Source organism: Dermacentor variabilis, chromosome 1 (genome assembly GCF_050947875.1).
Source record: "Dermacentor variabilis isolate Ectoservices chromosome 1, ASM5094787v1, whole genome shotgun sequence".
NCBI classification, from domain to species: Eukaryota; Metazoa; Arthropoda; class Arachnida; order Ixodida; family Ixodidae; genus Dermacentor; species Dermacentor variabilis.
In genome coordinates, this window is record NC_134568.1 from 181,782,168 (window position 1) to 181,804,833 (window position 22,666).

Sequence of the window (22,666 nt, forward strand, 5' to 3'; positions counted from 1 at the left end):
GAAAATTAATGCTTAGGTGTCGCATGCTGAGCTCGTAAAAGCGAAAGTTTCTTTAGCGCGCGCTCATCTTCGAAAACGTTCACAAAGGAGTACTAACACACTTCTTGACAAACCTTAGACAGCAGCATAATATCCAGGTGGTAAACCAAGGTGCAAAAACGTAGGCACACAAAAAAATAATGAGCAACGCAGCCGCTCCCGTTCCGCAGTGGTTTAATTCTCTGCTTAATGTTCTGTTCTGTGCTGCTCAGCTAAGTAGCTTACATTATAGTAAATAACAGCATACGAATGCCAGTAGCGCCGATATTGTCGTTTTGGCAGTCGTGCTTGAATAAGTATTGCCTTCAGGCTTTTCAAATAAAAAGCACCGTTTAATTTTTTTCTTTACATAAAAAAGAGATGCGGCTGAATGCCTAAAGTCAATATAGTCGGCAAAAAATTGTGCCAGCCGAAATATTCCAGATTTGTATTTAAAAAAGAAACTTGTATATGTGCAGCAACAACAAAAAAGTAGTCCTCCTGAGCTCTTACCGCCGCCCAATACAAAACTCCGACCAAGCGCATCAATAATTTGTTGCGCGGGCCTAAGTCCATGTTGTTTGCTTTGTTAGCTTGAAAGTATTGACTGAAAAGTGTGTCGTAGGACAGACCACAGGGAGCGAAGATGCAACTACTGGTGCGCTATATACGTCGCAAACTGCAAGGAACGACGAAAAAAGGAATTGTGTATAACACGCTTGCGAATGCGAGAGGCATCGACTATGATAACGACGAAAGAGTTGTAAGATGAGCCATTCATTCCAATTGATAGTGAACGCCACACCAAGCGAGTGCCTAAAATAACGATTTATTCCATTTCGTCGAAATATTTGCAGAAACCACTGCAACCCATCTACCTTTTTTTTAGCGGAATATTTCTGTGGCACATTGTTCTAATTAGCAAACAGAAACTGAACAAAATACGACGTAAGTCCCCTTTCATAGAAGCTTACGAAATTTCGTAGGTGCTGAGGAAGCGTGCACTGCACAAATGTATACGCTTCAACACGGTTCATGCAGAGGTGAGAGGCACTCACCTCCCACCACTTCGCAGAGCACTCGCAGTCGCTGTCCTTCTCTGAGCCGGTCTGCACCCGGTGAGTCTGGGTCGAACTTTAGCACCGGAGTTCCAGGGTGCTCTGCGTGAACACAAATCGTGCACCATTGTTTCGCGGCAACATAGGACACACATGCTTCCATTGGGCTTGAAAGACTTAATCGCTGCGATTGTTTCGGAAAGAGGTGCCGGTAGAAATGGCGTTTGCATGGCATACCTTTTGTATGCTGTGAAAAAACTGGGTATCTTATTACACATACAAATACATATGTTTAACCTACTTTACGCTCTGCGTTCGTAAAAGTAAACGAAGAAGAAACAGGCCCCCAGTTGTATCCACACAGCCTATTTTAGCACGCAAATGCATTTTGCAGCGCAATACATATGTTGGACACCATTGGAATTAAGTGCACAGTATTCAAAGAATACTTAAATAAAACTGAATTCAAAAGCGTGCGCACGCACGCACGCGCACACGCGCACACGCGCGCACGCACACGCACACGCAGACAGACAGACAGGCAGGCAGACAGAGACAGACAGACAGACAGAGACAGACAGACAGATACAGACAGACAGACAGACAGACAGACAGACAGACAGACAGACAGACAGACAGACAGGGACAGATAGAGACAGACAGGGACAGATAGAGACAGACAGGGACAGATAGCGACAGACAGGGACAGATAGAGACAGACAGGGACAGATAGAGACAGACAGGGACAGATAGAGACAGACAGGGACAGATAGAGATAGAGACAGAGATAGAGACAGAGATAGAGACAGAGACAGAGACAGACACAGACAGACACAGACAGACACAGACAGACACATACAGGCACAGACAGACACAGACAGACACAGACAGACAGACAGACACAGACAGACAGACAGACACAGACAGACAGACAGACAGACACAGACAGACAGACAGACAGACACAGACAGACAGACAGACACAAACAGACAGACAGACAGAGGTGGTTGTTTATGACAGGTGGAACAGAGAAAGCCAAAGAATAACAAGAGCTGACCACATCTTGACTGTGCACTGTAGAAGAGTCAATTAGAATGAACTGTGAAGTTTTGACCGCGCCCTTCGTATTAGTCTATTTTCTGTAGTTCTCCGCAGTTTAGAATTTTAAATTGATCACTTTACTTAGGGAGCTATATTAGCACATACACGTTTTTTTATGCCAATGGCTATTGACCTTTGGTTTGCGCAAGCACGATGAATCCTTGGGTTTAACACGATGTGCCAGTGCAGCAGAACTGGTACTAAAAAGCATATAGGGCTTTCTGATATTTATATTCTTGCGAAGAGCATATATAAGGACTACACGATCAGTTATGCATAGCTGGCACAACTACGTCGAAAATCGCCAGCTGTACAAAATTAGTAGGAATGGGAGGTGAGGCAATGCAGAAGCTTTTTGAACGTTGATGGCCGCGTGGCCTTTGATATTGCTCATATTGCGGATGCGTTATTTGGGCGAAAAGCAATTAAGAATTTCATCCAGCTTCCAAGTATTTGCCTAAATGACCGTGTTCAAACCTTCTCGAGTCCTCCAAAATTGATAGAATTCCTTACTTCATGTCTTGCTCAGGTGCTAATATAAGGAACCTGGATCTTTGAATATTCGGCCCATCTATTTCAATCGTTCTTATCACATATGCATACAACTCAAAGCACAAGCATTTTATGAAATTCTTTGGTACAATCTTCCAGTAATACATGCGGCCTCTTCCCACTTATTATTGGCAAGTATCCGCAATCTTCTTGGTCTTCTATAATTTCGCAGAGTCGCAAGATGTGTTTTTTTTCTTTTCAGATACATTACACGGCATTCAGGTGATGCTGGCGCCTTCAAGCGACGCCAGCTACTCCCTTTCACGTAAAATGCAAGCACATTAAAAATGGTAGAACAAACTATGACTGAAAAAAAAGAAAGAAGCAAGGTAACATGCATGAAAAAGTCAAACTTGAAGCTAGATTACATAAATACAACAAAGACAGCTCATAAGAGTCAAGCATCGGTTTCATCAAGCTGCAGCACAGATAATGCATTGTAATTTGGAATGGCAATTCTTCAGGCATTGGGGCTCTACAAAGTGCTTTAACAAGTTACCATAGCACGATAGATTCCGGCCATCTGTCACTCTGCTTGCGGCGTGAGGAACCATGGGGCTCTTAGTGATTTGTAATTGCCACAGAACGTGCTTTGTAGCCGTATATTGCTTGGCATAGTGCAGTCAGAAGCTACTGAAATGCAGTGCATGAACCTAAAAATTCTCTATTGTGCACTGACTCTGCTATAGTTGTGCCTTACCAACGAATCCTAGCGCGTTTCAGGGGAGACTGAACTGAATTACAGTACAAAGCTCAACACAGCTAACCGGAATGTGAGTGCTCACTCCTGTTAAGAGTTTTGTTCCAGGTGCCCCGCTGTCACGTCCGAATCAAGGCTTTCTAGAAAAAAAAAGCGTTCCCCATGGGACCCTGATGACGGAGCTACGAAACACGCGCACAGCGACATGTCAGTGAGCCCCCTAGGGGAGATCTCGAGATCACGGGGAAATGAGGGCAGGCGCTCACCGACCACGACGAGCTCCACGCGCGACGTCCTCTCCACCGCGTGTTGGAACCGGACGCGGCACACGTAGAGCCCGGCATCGCGCGGCGACACGTCGGCTAGCGACAGTGTACCACGTGAGACGGAAAAGTGGAAGCGCTCCTTCCAGGCCGGCGTCACCCGGTGGTCGGCCTGCACCAGTGCGACGCCCTCGGCGCGCGCCACGCTGTAGAGCGGCTCAGCGGTGGCCGACGGGCCGCGCGTCCAGCTGATGAGCGACGGTTCCAAACTGGACGCGCTGAACGAGCCGCCCAGGTCACATGGCAGCCGCGCCTGGCTGCCCGGCAGGGCCAGCACCCGTTGCACTTCAACTGCAGATAAAGCCGTGCGAGAAAATTAGTTCCGGTGTAACATTGATTACGCAAGTCATTCAGACCAACGATGGGGGGCAAGCACATAAAACCACCAAACCACTAAACGTAAAACCAACAAGCTGCTAAGGCGAGTATGCAGTGTGAGAAATTGCAAGGAATGCATTTGAAGGAAGCGTCCTTTGCTCTTGGCCCTTTCCTGCCAACGCAACTCAATTTTACGATGTGCTAGAGGCTTCAGCACCACATCGCATTTCTTTCTAGGAGGATTCTTAATCAACACAGCAAATCCCAGCCAATAACTGAAAGCAGACGATGGCTTAATGCGTTGTTCTGGGTAGATATTCGTAAAACCGCGTCGGTTTACTGTAACAATTCATTTTGCTTGATTTTAATCGTTTCGTCTTACTCACCGCTGGTGCCAGTCAATCCTCGTGATAACGCTGGTAGAAACCCATTCATATATGCGAAGACAAAAATGAGTGAAGTATCACTCAATTATCCCGGCTCAGGTAACCGAAATGAGCCAATGCAGAACTCGTTGACTGATTTGATAATTTCATGGTATTGGAATTAGTGGCAACTTTCGTCGCCAATTTCGCAAATAGTGAATTTCTGAGTCTTGTTCACTTAATAAATTTTATTCGTTTACTCAGACGACGTGATAAGCGGCGACAGAAAACCTAAAGATTAGAGAGAGAAATGGAGAGAGAAAAGAAAGAGAGGAAAGGCGGGGTTAAGGGGCCAATAAAGGTGGTCCTAGGACTACGTGGCTACACTTCCAGGAAGTCAAGCCTAAACGCAACCTGCACGCACGATAGACATTATACCGAGAGCTTGACATCGCCCACACCTTAGCTCAAACCTTCGTGTGCAGGTGCTATGATTTCGGTAATGGCAATAAATTTGATTATTTCGGTTCGTTATCAACATCAGCACCATCATCGTAATCATCATCGGGCCATTTTACGTCCACTTGCAAGACGAAAACTCCTTGCAGCAGTCCCAAGTTACGCCCGTACTGTGCCATCCGACTACGTCCTATGCCTGCAAATTTCGCAATCTCACCCCTACTTTGCCATCCTAGGCTGCGTTTCTCTTTCCTTGGCACCACAATCAATTGCTTTGGTAGACTATCCGTTATCATACTATGCCTGACATGATTTGCTGAACTTCACTTCGATAGAATCAAGGAAGGTAGTGGCCAGTTACTGCGCAAAGTTTCCCTGGCAAGGGCATATTCTTTTTAAAGCTCATTGGAGGTTTCCCAATGGGGTTGCACCTGAACTAGTAAAGCTCCACTGGATTTAGCCCGACTTTTTAAATTATTTTTTTTTTATGTTTAGGAGCCACTCGAAGTCTCATGAGTGCAACGGATTGGAAAGGAATCCCAGTGAGAACCTGGAAAACAGGTGCCCAATACTGTTACTCACTTTCCGGCTTGGAAATGACAAATAAGAAACGCGACTTCGTTAGCGATTCTGCGGCGAATCTTTCTTACACACTGTAATGAAACCGATACAAATTGTGAGGGCTTTTTGCGCTTCATTTATTTATTGTTATTTTTGTAATGAAGCACAAAACGACTTCACAATTTGTACCGGGTTCCTTACAAAAAAAAATCATGCGCCATTCCTCTGTGAGGATGGATGACCAGCGAAGCTATGCAGCACACGACAAAGAGGAGCCGCCGAATTTCGAACAAAGGTACGAGCACAATTATTTTCTTCATCGGTATCCATTGCGACGAAATGTATTCACACATGTTTAGCTTTATACATCCGTGTTCATTCGTGTTATACATTCATTATATACATCCGTTTCTCATTTCGCGATATACTGAGCAAATAATTTGAGACCGAAATCACCGCACCGACTGGGAGTGAGCCAGAGCCGTCAGCGTCTTCGCTGAGGGAGGGGCAGTATGGGAACCCTAGCATGATGAGTACCAGCGAGCCAGCTGGGGTAGAAGATGACGGCGAACGAGCGAGCAGTGGTACGAGCCATTGCTCACGATTATAGTTTTTGCTCACACAGATTTGTTGACGGACACGAAAAACGCCGTAAACAGCTTCGCTGTAAAGAATATAAAAAATTCTGCGGTTTTACGTGCCAGCACCCGCATATAACTATTAGACCAGCCGTATTAGCGCACTCTAGATTAATTTTGACCACCTGGGGTTCTTTACCGTCGATGTAAACCTAGTTACGTGAGCGTTCTTGCATATCAGCCGCATCAAAACGCGGCCAGGATGGCACCCACGTCCTCGAGCTTAGCAGCGGGACGCCATTGCCATTAAGCTACCGCAGCGGGGGATGCTTCATTCCCCTTAGGAGATAGCAGGTTGGATCTAGTCCGTATTGTAAGCTGCAAGATATCAGAAACAATGTTGCCGCCATACTGTCGCTTCAATTGAGTGGCTGCAATGAGCTTTCAACGTCCTGTGAATTTGCGCCATCAGAACAGCGGACCGTTGCCCCCTTCTCATCTGCCTTCGGTGCCCAAGCTGCTACAAGGAAGTCTCAGCTGCTTCTTTGAAAAGTTTAGAAATGAATGCGGGACACGTTAACAAAGTCCCACAGGTAATATATGTATCTGCGCAGCTTCAACGCACGACATACCTACATACTGGCAGAGGCCACTAACAGCTAGGCTCCTCCACGTAACGTAACCTTCTGTACTTGACGCTAAAGAGATGCTTGTGACTGTACAGAAGTTTTTAAATTGCAAACGACGCTCAGCTCTTAATGAAACATATAGCGATCGCTAAGGCAAGGCTGCAGGTGAAATTACGACTTACCATCCCGGATGCCGTGATCGTGGAATATTTTCTTCTCGCGCGTATTCCGTAAGCTATTGTTTCTGTCCACGTATTCGCTCCAACGCACACCAAAAAAAGAAAAAAAGAAGAAAAAAATAAGAAACGCCCTCTGACGAGAACATTTCGAGCCACCAAGAAACACGTATGCGGAGAAGTTTGCAGTACGCAACCATGCACCTCGCTGGAGGCGTTTCGGCTCATTATACGGAACCAGGCTTCGGGAGAAAACGAAGGCAACAAGAAGAGAGAACTTCACGCATTTATGCTCTATACATGATGCGGTAGCGCGTGTCTAGTTTTCAGGTAAGAACGCGGAAGCGTTTCCTCTCTTCAACTGAGTTTGAAAATCATTAGCTTGCAACTGACGCACGACTTGTAGGAACAACCAAGCCGAGGATCAAAGAACGCAAGAAGAAAAATAGTGATACGGATGAGCGTGCGGAACTAATACAAATATTTTTAGAAGCGTAGCTACACCAGGCATCGGCTGCCAGAATTCGCTCCAGGAAATAAGAACTTTTTGGGCGACATAAGCCATTACAGAAACAAACAGGAACGCAGCCACTCCTTTCAAGCCCCGTGATCGCCGTTCAAGCGGGTTTATTCCTTGCACAACACTTTCTCTTTTTTCATTTTAATTCTGTTCACAGTTCTCGCTCTCGCTCCCCATTTTTTTTCTTTCTTCCTTGGATTTAACGCAAGGTGCGCATAACATTTGGCGTTTTGAAACGTACCGTTAACTGAGTGCATGTCACGTTTTTTTGGCTAAAAGCAACAAAATAAACTGTGGGAGACAGTTCGTTATATTCAGGGACGATATTTTCGTCGGCTACCTAGCCCCATGATTGGCGCCTGTGCTTCCCATTTGCGGTTTCTCTATTTGCATACTGAAAATCTTTGCGCGAAGACGTGAGGACGAGCCAAGAAGAAAGGATGAGCGCTCGTCCTTGATTTTTCTCGGCTTGTCCTTCTGTCTCCGCGCAAACCTTTTTCAGTATGCATTTCAACCAACTAGCCCAACTTTCTACTCTCTATTGGCCTTTATTCATTTTCTTTTCTGAAACATGCGTATTATGGCGCATGCAGCGACGCTTCGTTCCTTCCTGTCTTTTTCTTTCTACTTGTGTATATTTCAGCGGCGGTGCCAGTCTTCTCTGCAGTACGGCATATCCTTTCTTCTCTCCCTCTTCTTGTTATTTACCTACTCTTTCTAATCCACAGCTCAGGAAAGTGCAATTCAATGGAATCGAGAATCTGTAGCTGTCCTATTTATGAAATATGAGTGCTTTAGTTCGTAAACTTCCTCGTAGGTGTGTGTTGTCCTTGAAGCCTAAAGTATTACTTCCAAAAGCGGCGTTAATTTTTGACTCATTGCCTCGGTACAGATCTCGTTCTCCTCTATTTTCCTCTAATAACGCGTCAAAATTGATGTCGGCGCCACAACATAGAGCACTACATTACTATTCGGCAACAGTCCAGCACATGCATCAGGCCGACTTAGGTATACTGCGTAATCAGAGAATATTTTTTCATGCTGTCTTTATAACCGATAGGAGGCATTGTCCTATAGGGGCCCAACCACCAGCTGGTCGGCGCATAACTACAACAGCGTCCCTCAGGTGCTTCACTCGATGGCGCAAATAACTGCGACATTGGCAGAGCGAAAAGGAGAGGGGGGGAAACCTAAGGTAACCTTTCTATGCAAATGAGCGGCGGGGGGGGGGGGGTGCGGTCCCTTTACTAGTACAAATGGGAATAATGCCCACCATTCGCCATAAATACGCGTAGACCCACAAAAGACAGTTTAAATAGGGTGCATATCTCACAGGTACGCGTATGAGATACACCTCTCCTTTACTCGGCAAACAAGGCACTGCATCAAATGCATTCGAGCTTGAAAGAAGCAACGGAAGAACACTGACGACAACAACAACAACAACTAAACAAGCGAAAATGTAAAATGAAGATTTCTAGTAGCGTTTTTTGAATTAGCTCTAGAGGAATTCTAGAAGAATATATATATATTTGCGCAACAATCAGTTTTTCTGGATCCCTCGTTTACTGCTCTACCAATTTAAGTGCCTAAACCGACTCGTGTTGTTATTTGGGAAGTTGTGTAACCATGAGCTGTCATCATTCCCGTAAAACCGCGTAGAGCGCAAGACGCTGCTACGGCTCTAGACGTACTGCGCCCGCCGCGGCAGATTTGAAAAACGCCCAGATTAGCAAAGCAGAGACGTGGCTACATCAGACGGCATGTCTGAAAACTGTAGAAGCGTCATTCAAAAATTACGGAATTATTCTGCACTTTCGGAGGCATTTTCTTTACCTCCTTTTTAAATAAAAAGAAGTCGATTCCTCAATATTTTCATAAACAACAGATTTTTTTTAAATTTTCGCTTTTCCTTTCTGCTTGGCTGCTGCCTTGGCTCTCTCCCTTAGTAAATCGCTTAATTTCTCAACTACTTGCTGCTCTTGATTCCAGTTACCAATTTTGCATGAAAAGTGCTGTACAATTAGGGAAACGTCAGACGAGGTAACGGGTGGCAGTCATATTCCTTATGCGTTAACGGGTATTGCAGGCTCTGATGATGGACGCTGTTTCGCGTTATGTTATTCTCCACCTTATCTAACTCATATTGCGGGTATGTGGCTCTGAGGATCTGCCAGCGTCGCGGCGAGCAGTCACTCGAGGAAATAATATAGCAAAGGGAAAAGTTAAACGCAACTGGTGTTTTCTCCGGCCGTAACTCGTCGCACGAGCATACAGACCGGCTGGCTACGAACCGAATCGCATTCCTGATCCCTGCATCAGTCTAAACAAAGAAGGTTGACCTAACAAGCAACAGCGATGCGCGTAATCGTTGAATAGATGGTAACAACTGAATTCATCTCGAGTTCATCGCGCGGGCACTGAATTGAGGAGAAAACTGGCCTTCATACCCCAGGAGATGCCGTTAATATACCGCCATCCAAAAGGAATGAAAAAAATTGACAACCGTTCCACTCTGTGAAGATTGAATGGCAGCGGACGCTGACGACAGTCAAAGCTCTCAAACGAAAAGCGAAGTGCTCCACCTCCGCCGCGGGTCGGCCCCAAGGTAATGTAATGCCGGGCCGACCCACGGCAAAGGTGAAGCAGGCGTTAAGCATTCCCCATACGTGGGCCCATCCTGACGATGCCGAAGGGCGCGTTTTCCCGGCCCACAGGGGTATGTGCTATTGAGCTTGCACTCTTTCTGCACTCATTTCTGCACTCATCGGCCCACATGATGATTTATTCTGTTGACGGACGCTGAAAAAACAACAGAAGGTCAGACATATACAGCTTTTCCTGTAAAAGTCTCCTAAATGTTGACCGCCGAATAGATTGATTTGTCGGTGCTTTAGCAATGTGTGTGAGAAGTGGTGGCGGGGACGGAAAGGGGGTATGCCGCTTAATTTCGGGGGGAGGGCGGACGGCGGGCCCCAGCGCGCCCCCCTCTGGGTACGTGCCTGGGTAGGGGCATCTTGTATCTGAAGCAAGACGATACTTTGACTGTTGTATCTGAACCACAGGTTTCGAACGTCTTGGTGAGAGCATCGATATAGGCATACAAAATGCCCATATCCGCCGCCTTGGCCGTGAGTGGTAGCGCTGACTAATGCTCCCAGGTCTAAGAATTTGTACACGAATTCCCAAGGAAGCGGACGGGCGAATGATCGCTGCGGTAATTCATTTGGTAGAGCTTCACACGCGTAAAGAGAAATATATATATACAACGAGGTTTGAGCGAGTTGCTCCATCTTGAGTATAACTTGAAGCAGCGCGATAAAGACGAGTACAGGAACCGAAAACAAACGCAACAGGACACGATCTGAACCGCCAACCGAAAAATTTATTGAAGGAGTAGCCAGCTTTATAACATGTCAAACGTAAAAAAGAACCGAAAGTTTGAAGAACATTCGTACTGCCCGCAAGTACAGGTGTTTATCCAGAAAAGAAATGAAGTTTTGTTAGACTGAGAGACGCTGCGCTGACCAATTTATCTTCTGCTTTATCAATTCAATAAGCGCCTACAATTTCTCTTCGTTTTTTTTTTTTTTGCTTTGTGCGCTCTTCAGAAACCTAGTGTCTCTGAACAATGGAGTACATGCGCATTTGCTGCAGTGTGCAGCAAAATGGCTACTGTGCCTCTTTTTTACATTGTTTTTATGCTGCCTTACTGTATCGTGAAAACATTGCCGGGTTTGTCCGATGTGCACTCTTCCGCAAATTAACGGCATCTCATAAACGACGTCATTGATTCCCTTGGTGAATTTCGTTTCGCGATTCGTTGTGCATTGCTGGCGTTTCCTATTTTTGATTGCATTGCACAGCTTCCGAAGTTTGCAGAGAACGGGAAATATTCGGTTGATGTTGTGCCTGTTGGCCACTTTCTCTAGATTATGGGATAACCTGTGACCGTATGGTATTACGTGAAGTATTATCCCATAATCCATAGAAAGTTTCCAACAAGCAACAAGTCAAGCTTGTGCTTCCCACTCCCTGCAAACATAGGAAGATGTGCCATGCGATCTAAAATCAGAAACGCCAACAGTGCACTGCAAATCCCGAAACAAAATTCCCCGAGTGCACCTCTGACGTCCTTTACGAGATACCGTTAAGTTGCGGAAGAGTGCACATCGGGCAAACCGGGCACTGCTTTAATGATAGAGCTACGCAGCATAAAAACGATGTAAAATAGAGGCACGGTAGCTATTTAGCTGCGCACTGCAACAAATGCGCATGTACTCCAATGTTCAGTGACACTAGGTTTCTGAAGCGCGCAACAAGCAAGAAAAGGAAGAAATTACGGGCGCTTACTGCACTGCTAAAGCGGAAGATAAATGTGTCAGCACAGCGTCTCTCAGTCTAACAAAACTTAAGATAAATTTTCCACAAAAACAACAGTACTTGTAGGCAATACGCTTGCCCTTCAACGTTTTGGTTCTTGTTGGCTGTTTTGACATCGTATAAAGGTGGCTGTTCCTTCAGTTTTTCAGTTGCCAGTTCAGTGCTAGTTCCGTTGTTTGTTTTACGTTCCTATCCTCATAGTCATCGCGCTGCTTCAAGTTATACTCGCGAAATATATGGACTCGGCCACGCATCTGAGGCAAGTTATTTTTTTTTCCGTCCACTTTGATTTCCCTTTATCATTTTTACCTTTGAATTTCGAAAGAAAAGTTAATTTCCCCTATGCGTTTCTTGGCTTAATCTAGTTGCAACTAGCAACAGATCGAATGCATCAATCCCCCTTATTCTTGTCGTTCGAATACGAGTAGCTCAATGTTATATCTCAGACACACGTGTCTTCGACACGGCCCAACCATACCGCAGAGTGTATGTACTGCAAACGTTTTCACACTCGCCAGCGAGATCAGAAGAGGCTCTATCTTTCCTCAATTATCTTCTTGAAAAATGAGGCTAAGTGAACTGACCAGGTTTCTGCACTTTAAAAAGCTAAAAACAAAAACCGTGCAAGAAAAATAATAAAAGAAACATGAACTATGGAGGGCAAGAAACGCGGTCGCTGGAGGCTAGTGCGGAATTCGCTCAGGCTCACGGTTTTAGTGGAATGATCATAATCACCTTTGTCTAAAGAGTTCGGCGATGACTTCTATTACTCTTGCAGCTGTGAAGAGGCTATCGAACACGTGTTGTGTTTTTGTTATCTTTATGCCATCGAACGCGACGTTCTTCGAAATGTGTTAAACCGATTACACAGCAGACAATTTTCTGAGACAACGATTCTTGGCCCCACGCGTCGCAGGTTTACAAACCAACGTGGGCATTGCTACAGCTCATGAAATGGGCTAGCCTCAGTCACCGATTGTAGGAGTGAAGTGATGGACAACTGCACGTGTTCGCACTGAGTACCTTATTCCGTCTCTCTTCTTTCTATCTTTTCATCTTTCAAACACCTTCCCCTGTGTTGGGTAGCAAACTGAACCTGTGTCTGGTTGGCCTCCCTGCTTTTCCTAGCTTCTTTTCCTCTCCCTCATCTGATAACGCTATATATGCGGCTAAGAGCACCGAGTGCGAAAGAACAATAATAAACGCTGACAGGTACTTTTATGTTTTCTCTCCAACCGTTAGACCACTCGAAATTGCCTCATCGTAGATATGGAAAAGAAGCCAAAGAGTTCGTAGTTTCTTCGTATTACTCGTGTAAAAAAACGACATCCTCATGAAATCGTTTTGAATCAAAGGGTTGGATGACCAGATGCCCGCAATTCCGCTTCACTGCACACATATTCAGCAAAATATAAACCCGCGCCAAGTTCAGCACCATTCCATTCTCGCGAAAAATCTTCAATATATTACCATCCACCTGACTAAAATCAAAATTAGCACCATGACTAAATAATGGACCCCAAAACGGAAGATTTTCGTAGCCAACCCGAAAGCTTCTTTTGAATTTTTCTTTCCACAAAGCTTAATATGTTACTATGCAAGCGACAGATTTTTGCTTATACAAGACATTATCCCACCACATCACTGTAGAATTGAAGTACATTGAAAGTAATTCAAGGAATTATTCCACACTAATTACACATTGATCAATGAATCTTCTCTCATCATTCAAATCACAAATACAGGCTTTTATGTTTTTTTTTAAATTCTTTACGCGCTATCCTCAATATATATCCTAACATCCTTCCTATTTCCAGGATTATCGTCTCTCAGGAACACAATGATCCATTCAGAATTCGTAAGGATCATCAAACCACAGATTTGACAAAATGTTTCTGCAAGTACGTAGACACCAAGAACTGTCACGAAATGTTTTCAGATGCGATGGTCCGGAATGTAATATTAGGTTTATGGGTTTTCGCGCTAAAGAAGAGTTGAAGCTGGTGTTCCTCAGCCACTTTTACTCTTGACAGCAAATTATCAAGAACTAAATCCTGCAATAAGCTCACAGCCTTCGCAAATAAACCGCACGTCTATTACGAGAATTTTGAAAATTTTTGTTAACTGCCTTCGTCCTTTATCTGAAAGAAATTTTTGGGGGGCAACACTACAAAGCACCCTTCTTTGTCCGACACTAGAACACGAACCTCTTAAGAAACAAGGTAATCTACAACAGAACGTGAATTCCCAAGCAAGCGTAGCCTACCTATAGTTCTTTCAATGATATCAGCACCCTTCCGATGCATCTGGACCGCTCAAGGGAACGCAATCCAAGATGGATCTAGGCGCGCACAGTTTCTCAATTGGGGACAACACAGGTGAAAAACAAAAGTTCGGCACGTAGTGAAACATTTTCTGACATTCTTCCGGTAATGACTGGGCTCCAAGAACTAAATCCTTGACTTCACTTTCAAACGGCTTCTTTTTACTCGATACTTGCGCTCGAATGGAGGACCACAGGCTTTCCGTTGCCTGGTCAGCAACATTGCATCACTGCCTGGAAAGGTCGTTCCTTTTTGTGCTTGGTATTGTGACTTACGAGCCACAGGCTACACCAAGGGGGTCCTTGTGGAATTTCACCAAACGCCACCACTTCGACGACAGAATAGGTACTCTTTAGGTATGGCCTGGTGAAAGTTCCAAGAGACCGTACAGCCCGCGTACACTTGGGGTGCAGGTGCCTGTCCTCAAATGCCAAGAAACAACTCTCGCTTGGCAAATGCTAACGGCTATGAGCGATTGCCAGGAAAACCGGGTTATACGCAGGAAAGTTAACACATGTAGAAAGGCCCGATGTATAAGGAATGAACTGAAGTACGGCAGCTAGCTGGGCGAGTCGGTAGAAATGCATCTTTAGAGCAAGTGAAAAAGAGCAAATGATCGAAATGAATATAGTGATCGCAAAGGCATTTCATCTTCCACGTCACGATTGAGTGCACTGCAAACCTCTTTCCTCCCTTGCCAACTTTCCTTTACCCCCTACGCAACAAATAGCTGTGGGACGATACCCTCCGCGACGGACCACCCGAGGTCCTCCGAGCTGTGATACAACGGGCTCGAAACATCGCCGGAATCATCTTAGGGACCCTGGACTGAGGGTTCCTCCCACACTGCTCTCGCCATTCAAATATTATTAATAAAGATGTTTTACTCTCTCTCTTCCTTGTGTCCATGTGCTCGCACAAGGCCTCAAAAAAAATGGTGAACCGATATGGAGTTAGACTTGATTTTTTCTTGCCCAAAGAAATTAGCCAGTGTGTGCCAGGCTGTGTAATCACGCCTACAAATGTCAGAATAGGTCCACTTTCGTGCCGTGCCGCGACAACGACGTATACGAAATTCCCCTGTCACGCGCATCTTGTTACATCGGCCAAACGGGCAGGTGCACAAACAGAAGATTGCAGGAACATTCTTCCGCAAGTCTGCCACATTTCGCAACCATTGCGCAGGTTGTGGTTTCCCGCCCACATTTGTTTGCGCACGCGTAATCTGGAGAAATAAACATGAAAAAGCCCGCTTCATGTCAGAGGCATATTTGATCAGTAAATGTGGTGACAGGTGCGTCAGTAAGGCGTAACTTGCTACACATTTATTTCATACACAGCAAATAAAAAAGCATTTCTGGACCTATGTAACCATTAAACCTCGCTATCTTTTGTATAGCGGTCTTCTGTTGTATTTCGCGCTTTGGTTTACGGTAATGGCTGCTGCGAGGGTGTACGCATGCGTGAGTTTTCCTATTTAAAACCATTCAATTCACCGGTTTCCCGCTCACGTAGGATCAGTCGAGGGTACTCCCCCGAACCTCAATGAGTCTGCCCACGAGGCTGCGCGTGACCTCACCGACCGCGCTTCCTCTATAAGGAGCACTGACTCCCCTCCTCCCTACGGCCACAGGGACGCTCCCGCTACTCACAACGAGATTATTAAATATTTCTACATGTCCAGAAGGGTCTTTCCACCCCCTCACCCCAAGTTGAATAGGGCGCAAGCCGTTTCGCTTAGGCTCCTACAGACCAGTACATATCCGTGTCTGTCCGCTCTCCACGAGGCTTACCACGACGTGTATCGCGACGACGCCTGCCCGTCCTGCGGCCAGACCTCCACTCTACCTCACATGCTCTGGGAGTGCGGGTCGACATACCCCAAGTTCATCAAGGAGGAGTGGGACTCGCTTTTGCGTAGCCCCGCTCTAGAAAAGCAAATCCTGGCCGTCCGGCGTGCCCGCGACCGGGCCGGTGGGCTAGACCTGCCGGTCCCGACGTGGGACCAGCCGGGTGCGCGATGAGTTCGCGTCCTCGCCGGACATACAATAAAGTTTATTCACTCACTCACTCATTCAGTCATGTGCAACCGGGCTCGTGTTGCGGCTTTCTTCATTGTTCTTGTTGGTTTATTCACGCTGTAAGTAAAGATGGAGGGTCCTATAACGTAAAACTATTCCAATATGTTTTTATTACAATCTCCTGACGTCAAATTTGCGTAACCGCCGATACAAGCATACGGGGGCGACCCGCTTGGTTGTCTGAAGAGACTAATCAAACGCTCTCCTCATTTATAGGAGGTCACTTTTGTTCGCTTTAAAAACGAATTACATTGCCTACTCTGAGCTACTTGTCTTATCTAATTGGCTGACCAGAGGCGAGGAGCAGGCTCAAGTGGAGAGGGATTCGATGGGGCCGAGTCAGTGCACTGAAACTCAGTAACCCGATGAAGAGGGTGGCGCCGGCTTCTGCGATTCGTCCGTTTTCTCGTACTTAGCTTGGAGTGGTTCGTCGAAAATCAAGGCGGCATGTAACGTAAGGTTAAGAATGCGGCTAAAACGGAAGCTAAGCAAAGAAGAGTGGCAGAGCGAAGTCGTAAACGTTCCAATTAAAAAATAAAATTGCTCGAAAACATTACACGGCCAGGCAAAAAAGTTTTATGGTAAACAAATACACCCATGCTCTCTGGCAGGTGCGAGTAGCCAGTGCCCGAGCGATCGGCGGCAGCCATATTTTATTTGTTTCGGAACGGGGCAGCCTGCGTCTATTCAGAAAAAAAGTTCAGTTTCGTTCGGAATATTAATTCATCTTTAACGCGTACACGTCACTTTGACGTGGTGAGTTTTATGGTTTTCTGACGTCGCATGATAGGCAGGTGAAGTGGGTGCCGCCCTAAAACTTTTGACCAATAGCCGAGGTCTAATGGCGAAAAGGCGTCGAATCAGAAATAACTATTGTTTTTTTTCGTTCCAATCATTCATAATCAGTGTTTACACGTCATATCAGATGGGGAGCTATCGCAGTTTTCGTGACCTCGCGTGACAGACAGGCGAAATGGGGGTGATCGAAAAAATTTTTGACCAATCGCGGAGGGCTGATTGCAGAATTAGAATAGAAAAGTTTGGAATAGCTTTACGTTATAGCGCCCGGAGTTGCGTTATAGAAGAGTGTGAAGCCCGTTGCTTCTAAGTAGCTTCGTCAGCGACGATATAATGGCGGCGAAATTGCGAATAAAGCGTCCGACGTAGGAACACAGACTGATGAGACTACGCAGTTCTTTGACGGACGTTGCCTGAGGGAATTCGCCGACGGCCCGAATTGTGGCGGGATCGGGGAGAATTCCGTCCTTGGATACGGCGTTACCTAGAATTGTCAGGCTGCCGAGCAGCAAATCGGCACAATTTGAGGTTTATGTAGCCCTGCGTTTGTTAAACACGCTAAAACAGACTTGAGCCGTTGAAAGTGTCTGGTGAAGTCAGCAGCAAAAACCACAACGTCGTAAAGATAGCACAAGCACGTGTGCCACTTCAAGCCGCGCAGAACTGTGTCTATCTTGCGCTCAAACGTGGCGGTCCATTACAAAGTCCAAAAGGCACTACATTAAATTCAATTCAAAAGCACTTCTACAAAGTACGTGGAACAGGCACAAGCATTGTAATAACCAACCCGAAGCATTTGGCATTGCTTACCTTCAGCACAAGGCTGAGATTGCTGGGCATTGCATTAAGTTCCAGTGGATACTTGGCCATGCCGGTATTTCGGGAAATGAAAAAGCGGATGAAGGCTGCCTGAAATGGATTCGAATACTGCAATTTCGAAAGAAAATTTTTTACAAAAGCTGACGCTTGGCAAAAAATATGCCTATCAAGAAAAAGACCGCATCTGGAATCTGCCGCTTCACCAAGATAACTTCCTGCGTTATACTGACCCAGAAATGAGACCGAAAATTTCACGACCACTTCCTCGACACTTAGAGACATTGTACCATCGTCTTCGACTAAACGTGGCATACGCGAACAATGATCTGTACCCCATAGGGCTTACCACTAACACCTACTGTGATGACTGTGGCAACTTAGAGACAATGGAGCGCATATAACTAGAATGCCCCGCGTACCGCAACGCGAAACAATTTTTTGAGCAACAAATGGACATGATTTGCCACGATCCGTTAACATTACCCAGCATCTTAGGTCCAATGCCCGGCCCTTCAGAACAGCGGCGGGTTTTGGATTTATTGTTCAAATACCTGTCGGAAATTGATCTAATATGAAACCTTCAAAGATTGAACATTTCATATACAAAAGCCTAAATGTACTCGCCATGTCACCTGTAAATATTAGTATCAGTACCACTCGGGCATTTCATATTTATTTTTATTCTCTTTCTTTCCCACTCTCCTCTGGAATATTTTAATCCCATCCCCCTTCCCTATAAAAAGTGGCATACCAGCGGTTGTATACGTGCCAGCGAAATTCTTTGTTTTTCTAATAAAGAGTCTCTCTCTCTCTCTTTCTGTAAAAGCAGTCTTCAGTCAATCGAGGTCTGCCATAGGCACTTGCCAATGCCCTGAGCGCAAATCTAGAGACGAAAAGAATTCTGCGCCTAGTAGACTGTCAGTCTATGCGCGGGAGAGGGGAGACGTCCTTGCGAGGCGATCTTGTTCAGGCAGCGGTAGTACACACAAAACCGCACCGATGCACCTTTCTTCGTAATCAGGACGACAGGGGATGCGCTTGGGCTGTTGGAAGGTCCTATCACCTAGCAGCGAAGCATTTGTCGACTTGTTCATTGATTACACATTGATTACATTGATTACGTTCTGCAGGAGATACATGATACGGATGTTACCGCAATGGCCGTTGCGCCTCAGTATCGATGCGATCTGTAGCAGTTGGCGTCCGGCCTAGGGAAGATTACCCTATATCGAAAGAAGAAGGGAAGCATTCTAGAAGGCACAAAAGCTGAGACCGCTGGACCGGTGTAAGGGCATTGGCAATAGAAGAACCGAACACATCACCGGGCGATAGGTCACACGTAGAAGCAGCACGGAGCGAGCTGGAACTCGCACAGCGATTGTCATTGGGCACGTTCATAACTTGCACGTCTTCGATCGCTTCTACTTTGCCAAGGCATTCCTCTCGGAGCAGCAACATAGGGTATCGAAACGGGTTGCAAACGATAATGGTGATTTCCCTGTGTGATGTCCACTGTCGCAAAAGGCAGCAGCAGACTTTTCCGAGTGAGAAACCGGTCAGATGGAGACAGTAGTGCAACAGCGTCTGACATTCCGCTGCAGGACATGGACAGGGCCGTTGAGGCGTTCGGAGGACTCGAAAGCAAATAATTGTCGGTGAACGGCAAATCTAACAGCGGCGAGAATCCTATTTCGGCCCGTGCGCAATAAATAATGGCGTTGTGGCACGACAGAAAATTCCAGATAAGGATAACTTCATGAAAGCACAAGGAAAGGATGAGGAATTCTATGACGTATAGAACGCCGACTATGACAACACGTGTAGTGTAAGCTGTCAAGGGGTGAATATGCTGAGCACTGGCTGTGCGGAAGGATAGTCCAGCAAGGGGCGTCGTGACTTTCCGAAGTAAGCGGCAAAGCTTAGCGTTCATAACACATACGACGGTTCCAGTGTCCACGAGTGCATATGCGCGAACACCGTCAACAAACACTTCGATTACGTTCAAGGGACTGCGGTGAGGACTTCCAGATTTCGGTGGTGTGGCAGCCCTTGCCTCTTGGAGTGCGACGATTAGTTTTCCGTGTCCCGGTTTACGGGGCGATGTCGCATCGGCGACATTGAGCGACGGCGTTGATAAGGTGAACGGCGGGTAGTTGTCGTCTGGCGCAATGTCGGTGACGTAGCCGACGGGGGGTCGTAATATGGACGTTTGGGCTGGCTTGTCACGGGTGGTATACAATGCTAGGCGGCTGCACGCGATTACAAAAATGTGCGATGTGACTGGCGTAGCTGCATGCAAATCATACTGGCCGGTTGTCGGGAGGACGCCACCGGCTCGCCGGGGCAGGGCCCATACATGTCACAGGAGGCGTTGTATGGGGTGGCCGCGGACATGTCTGCACGGTGGGCGGCAGTCGGGGCCTAGGCCAACACTCTCTAGAGAACTTAAGGCCTTCTGGCTGTACCTTCTCCCCTTGAGCTACGTGCTGCAAAAGAGGCCCACATAGAAGCTCCGTGCAGCGTGCTACGACGCTACGAGCGGCGCACCTGTGTTGAAGATGAGGCGCGGAAGACCGAGTGGGCGACGACGGCAATAACAATTCTATTAGTTCCGGGAACCCTGCCACTCCTTGGATAGCTTCGGGGTCAGAAAAGTCCTGGGCTGTAGGGACATGCTTCCGATCGCACGTTTTTTCTGGACGTGAACCATGCATGTAGTCTCTGCGCTTGTGCTGCGATTGTGGTTGTGTGCCCGGCAAGCCTTCATTGCCAAGGAATGTGGATTACGTTCATGCCAGAAAAATCCTAATAAGCGTTGCGTGCCCAATTGCTGGAGCAATTACAAATCGGGGCGGAAAAATTATGCGTTTATGTTTCCGCAAGATCAATGACAGAATATTGTATGCTACTGCTAAGGCAAAAAAAGAGAAAAGCTGGAATCCTGCGGAATAAGGCAGCTGTTTATTTGTAAGTAGTTGCACGAATGTTTTGTATCTACATTGCTAGACTTATTTGAGGTGTTATAAGTATGTGGACTGAGCTACTGTATGTAATAATGCCTCGAAAGCGAAATTATAAGTTTAGAGCCTAATCTAGACTGGAATAAATACATGTGTCCCGAATGTGAAGAAGGGCACACCAGTGAAATTGTCATGATATATGTGTTATGCTGCAGTGCTAACATTTTTGTTGAAGGACTGTTGTGGTCGCATGAACGGGAAACTTTTTGACGCCGATGATAAATCAAGGCAAAGGAGCTACTCTGAAGAAGAGGGCAGAACTGTGACTTTTTAATATAAGCCGTGCTCCCAGTCATCATTTACCCGAAATTCGTTCTCAGTCCTAAAGTTGAACCATTTCATCTTTTACGGACGGGTTTTTTAATAATGCGGCGCGTAAATAGTTTTGCATAAATAAAATAATCTTGGAAGAACCTCTGTTCTCTGCGGGCCATCTGCTCAACTATGCCTAAAACAATAACTGCGCTCTGGTTAACGTTGCTCATAAGGGCGCGATCCCTTCATTCAACCCGTATTCCCGAGCACGCTGCCGGCCTCTTCTCCGTGACGTCACTCGGCGAGCGCTCAGGCCTTTTCTCGTCTAGGTGGTGTTGCCTACGCACGAAGTCGGCAGAACTGAGAGGCATACTTGAAGAGAGTGGTTGGGTCCTTCCGACGACTTCAGTGTAGCTGAGTGGTGCAGCCACCGGGACGTGTTGGGGCGGCGCAACGAAACGACCTCAGCGTAGCTTAGTGGTGCAGCCGCAAGAAGGTGTTGGCTCTGGTCTGACAACACCTCAGCGATTTCCCGCTCGATCGCGGGACGAAGGGAAGGCATAAAATTTGATGCCGGCTGTAAGAGATGCGGCGGCTGAGCGAAGGATATCAAGGAGAGCTGGCGTGCCCCTGCCTCCCGAACGAACGCTTTCATTTCAGCAAGCAACGCTGACTGGTGAGAACGGTAGCCAAACCAGGAATGAGGTTGTCACTCGCTGTATGGCGACGTGTCAACGAGCGCTGCCTGCGTACCTCGTAGCTTTGGCATAGAGCGATGATATCTGTCGCAGACTGGGTATTCTTGGCAAATAGCATGTTGAAAGCATCATCCTCTGTCCCTCTTAAGACATTTCTGATTTCGTCGGACTCCGACATCATCGTACTGACTTTCTTACACAAGTCCAGTACATCTTCAGTGTAGGTGGTAAATGATTTACCTGGCTGCTGTTCATTTCTTCGCAAACACGATTCTTCTCGCAGCTTGCTCACAGCAGGGCGACTAAACACAGCCACTAAATAGGTCTTCAACGAGGACCACGTCGGAAAGTCGGTCTCATGGTTGTTGTACCAGAGACTGGCGACAACCGTGAGATAGAACAGCAGGTTCCTCAGTTTGGCGGGATCGTCCCATTTGTTGTGGGCGCTTACCCTTTCATATGTCGTCAGCCAGTCCTCTACGTCGCTGCTGTCCGCGCCGCTGAAAATGACAGGGTCCCTGTGGCGAGGCACACCAAAGCACAGGATCGACTGAGGAGGCGCTTGCCGGGATGGAGTAGGAGACGTTTGCTGGGATGCGTCTTCAGGCATGGTTGAGCGTAGGGTACAGGATCAAAGTTTCAGGGTTGATGTTATAAGCCGAAGCAACCTCCAACACTTGTGAAGGCGTTTATTGGTCACCGGCGTTTGATACCGACCGTTAGAGCATTGCACGGACGCTGAGCACGAGCGGCGTTTCCCGGCAATAGCACTGGAGAGCTTGACTCACCAGAAAACGCGGAAGAGTATGGCCTACTATTGGATTCCTCTTATTCACTACGAAAGTAAGATTTTCGTAATGAGATATTCAAAATTTTCAATACCTACAGCTATGCGCAAGGCGAAAAGAATTAGGAAGCGGAACTCACATA

General features: G+C 46.5%; 1 protein-coding gene across 1 annotated transcript in view; it reads right to left on the reverse strand.

The window, feature by feature from the left end:
• Positions 1 to 22,346, reverse strand: part of LOC142590478 (hemicentin-1-like) — a 113,223-nt gene extending 90,877 nt beyond the window's left edge. Inside the window, exons 1-3 of the mRNA XM_075702664.1 lie at positions 21,977 to 22,346; positions 3,696 to 4,043; positions 1,077 to 1,178 (exon numbers count right to left, since the gene is read on the reverse strand). Of these exons, the coding sequence (XP_075558779.1) occupies positions 1,077 to 1,178; positions 3,696 to 4,043; positions 21,977 to 22,346 (820 nt within the window). The remainder of the gene's footprint in view (positions 1 to 1,076; positions 1,179 to 3,695; positions 4,044 to 21,976) is intronic.
• Between the last annotated feature and the right edge of the window lie 320 nt (positions 22,347 to 22,666).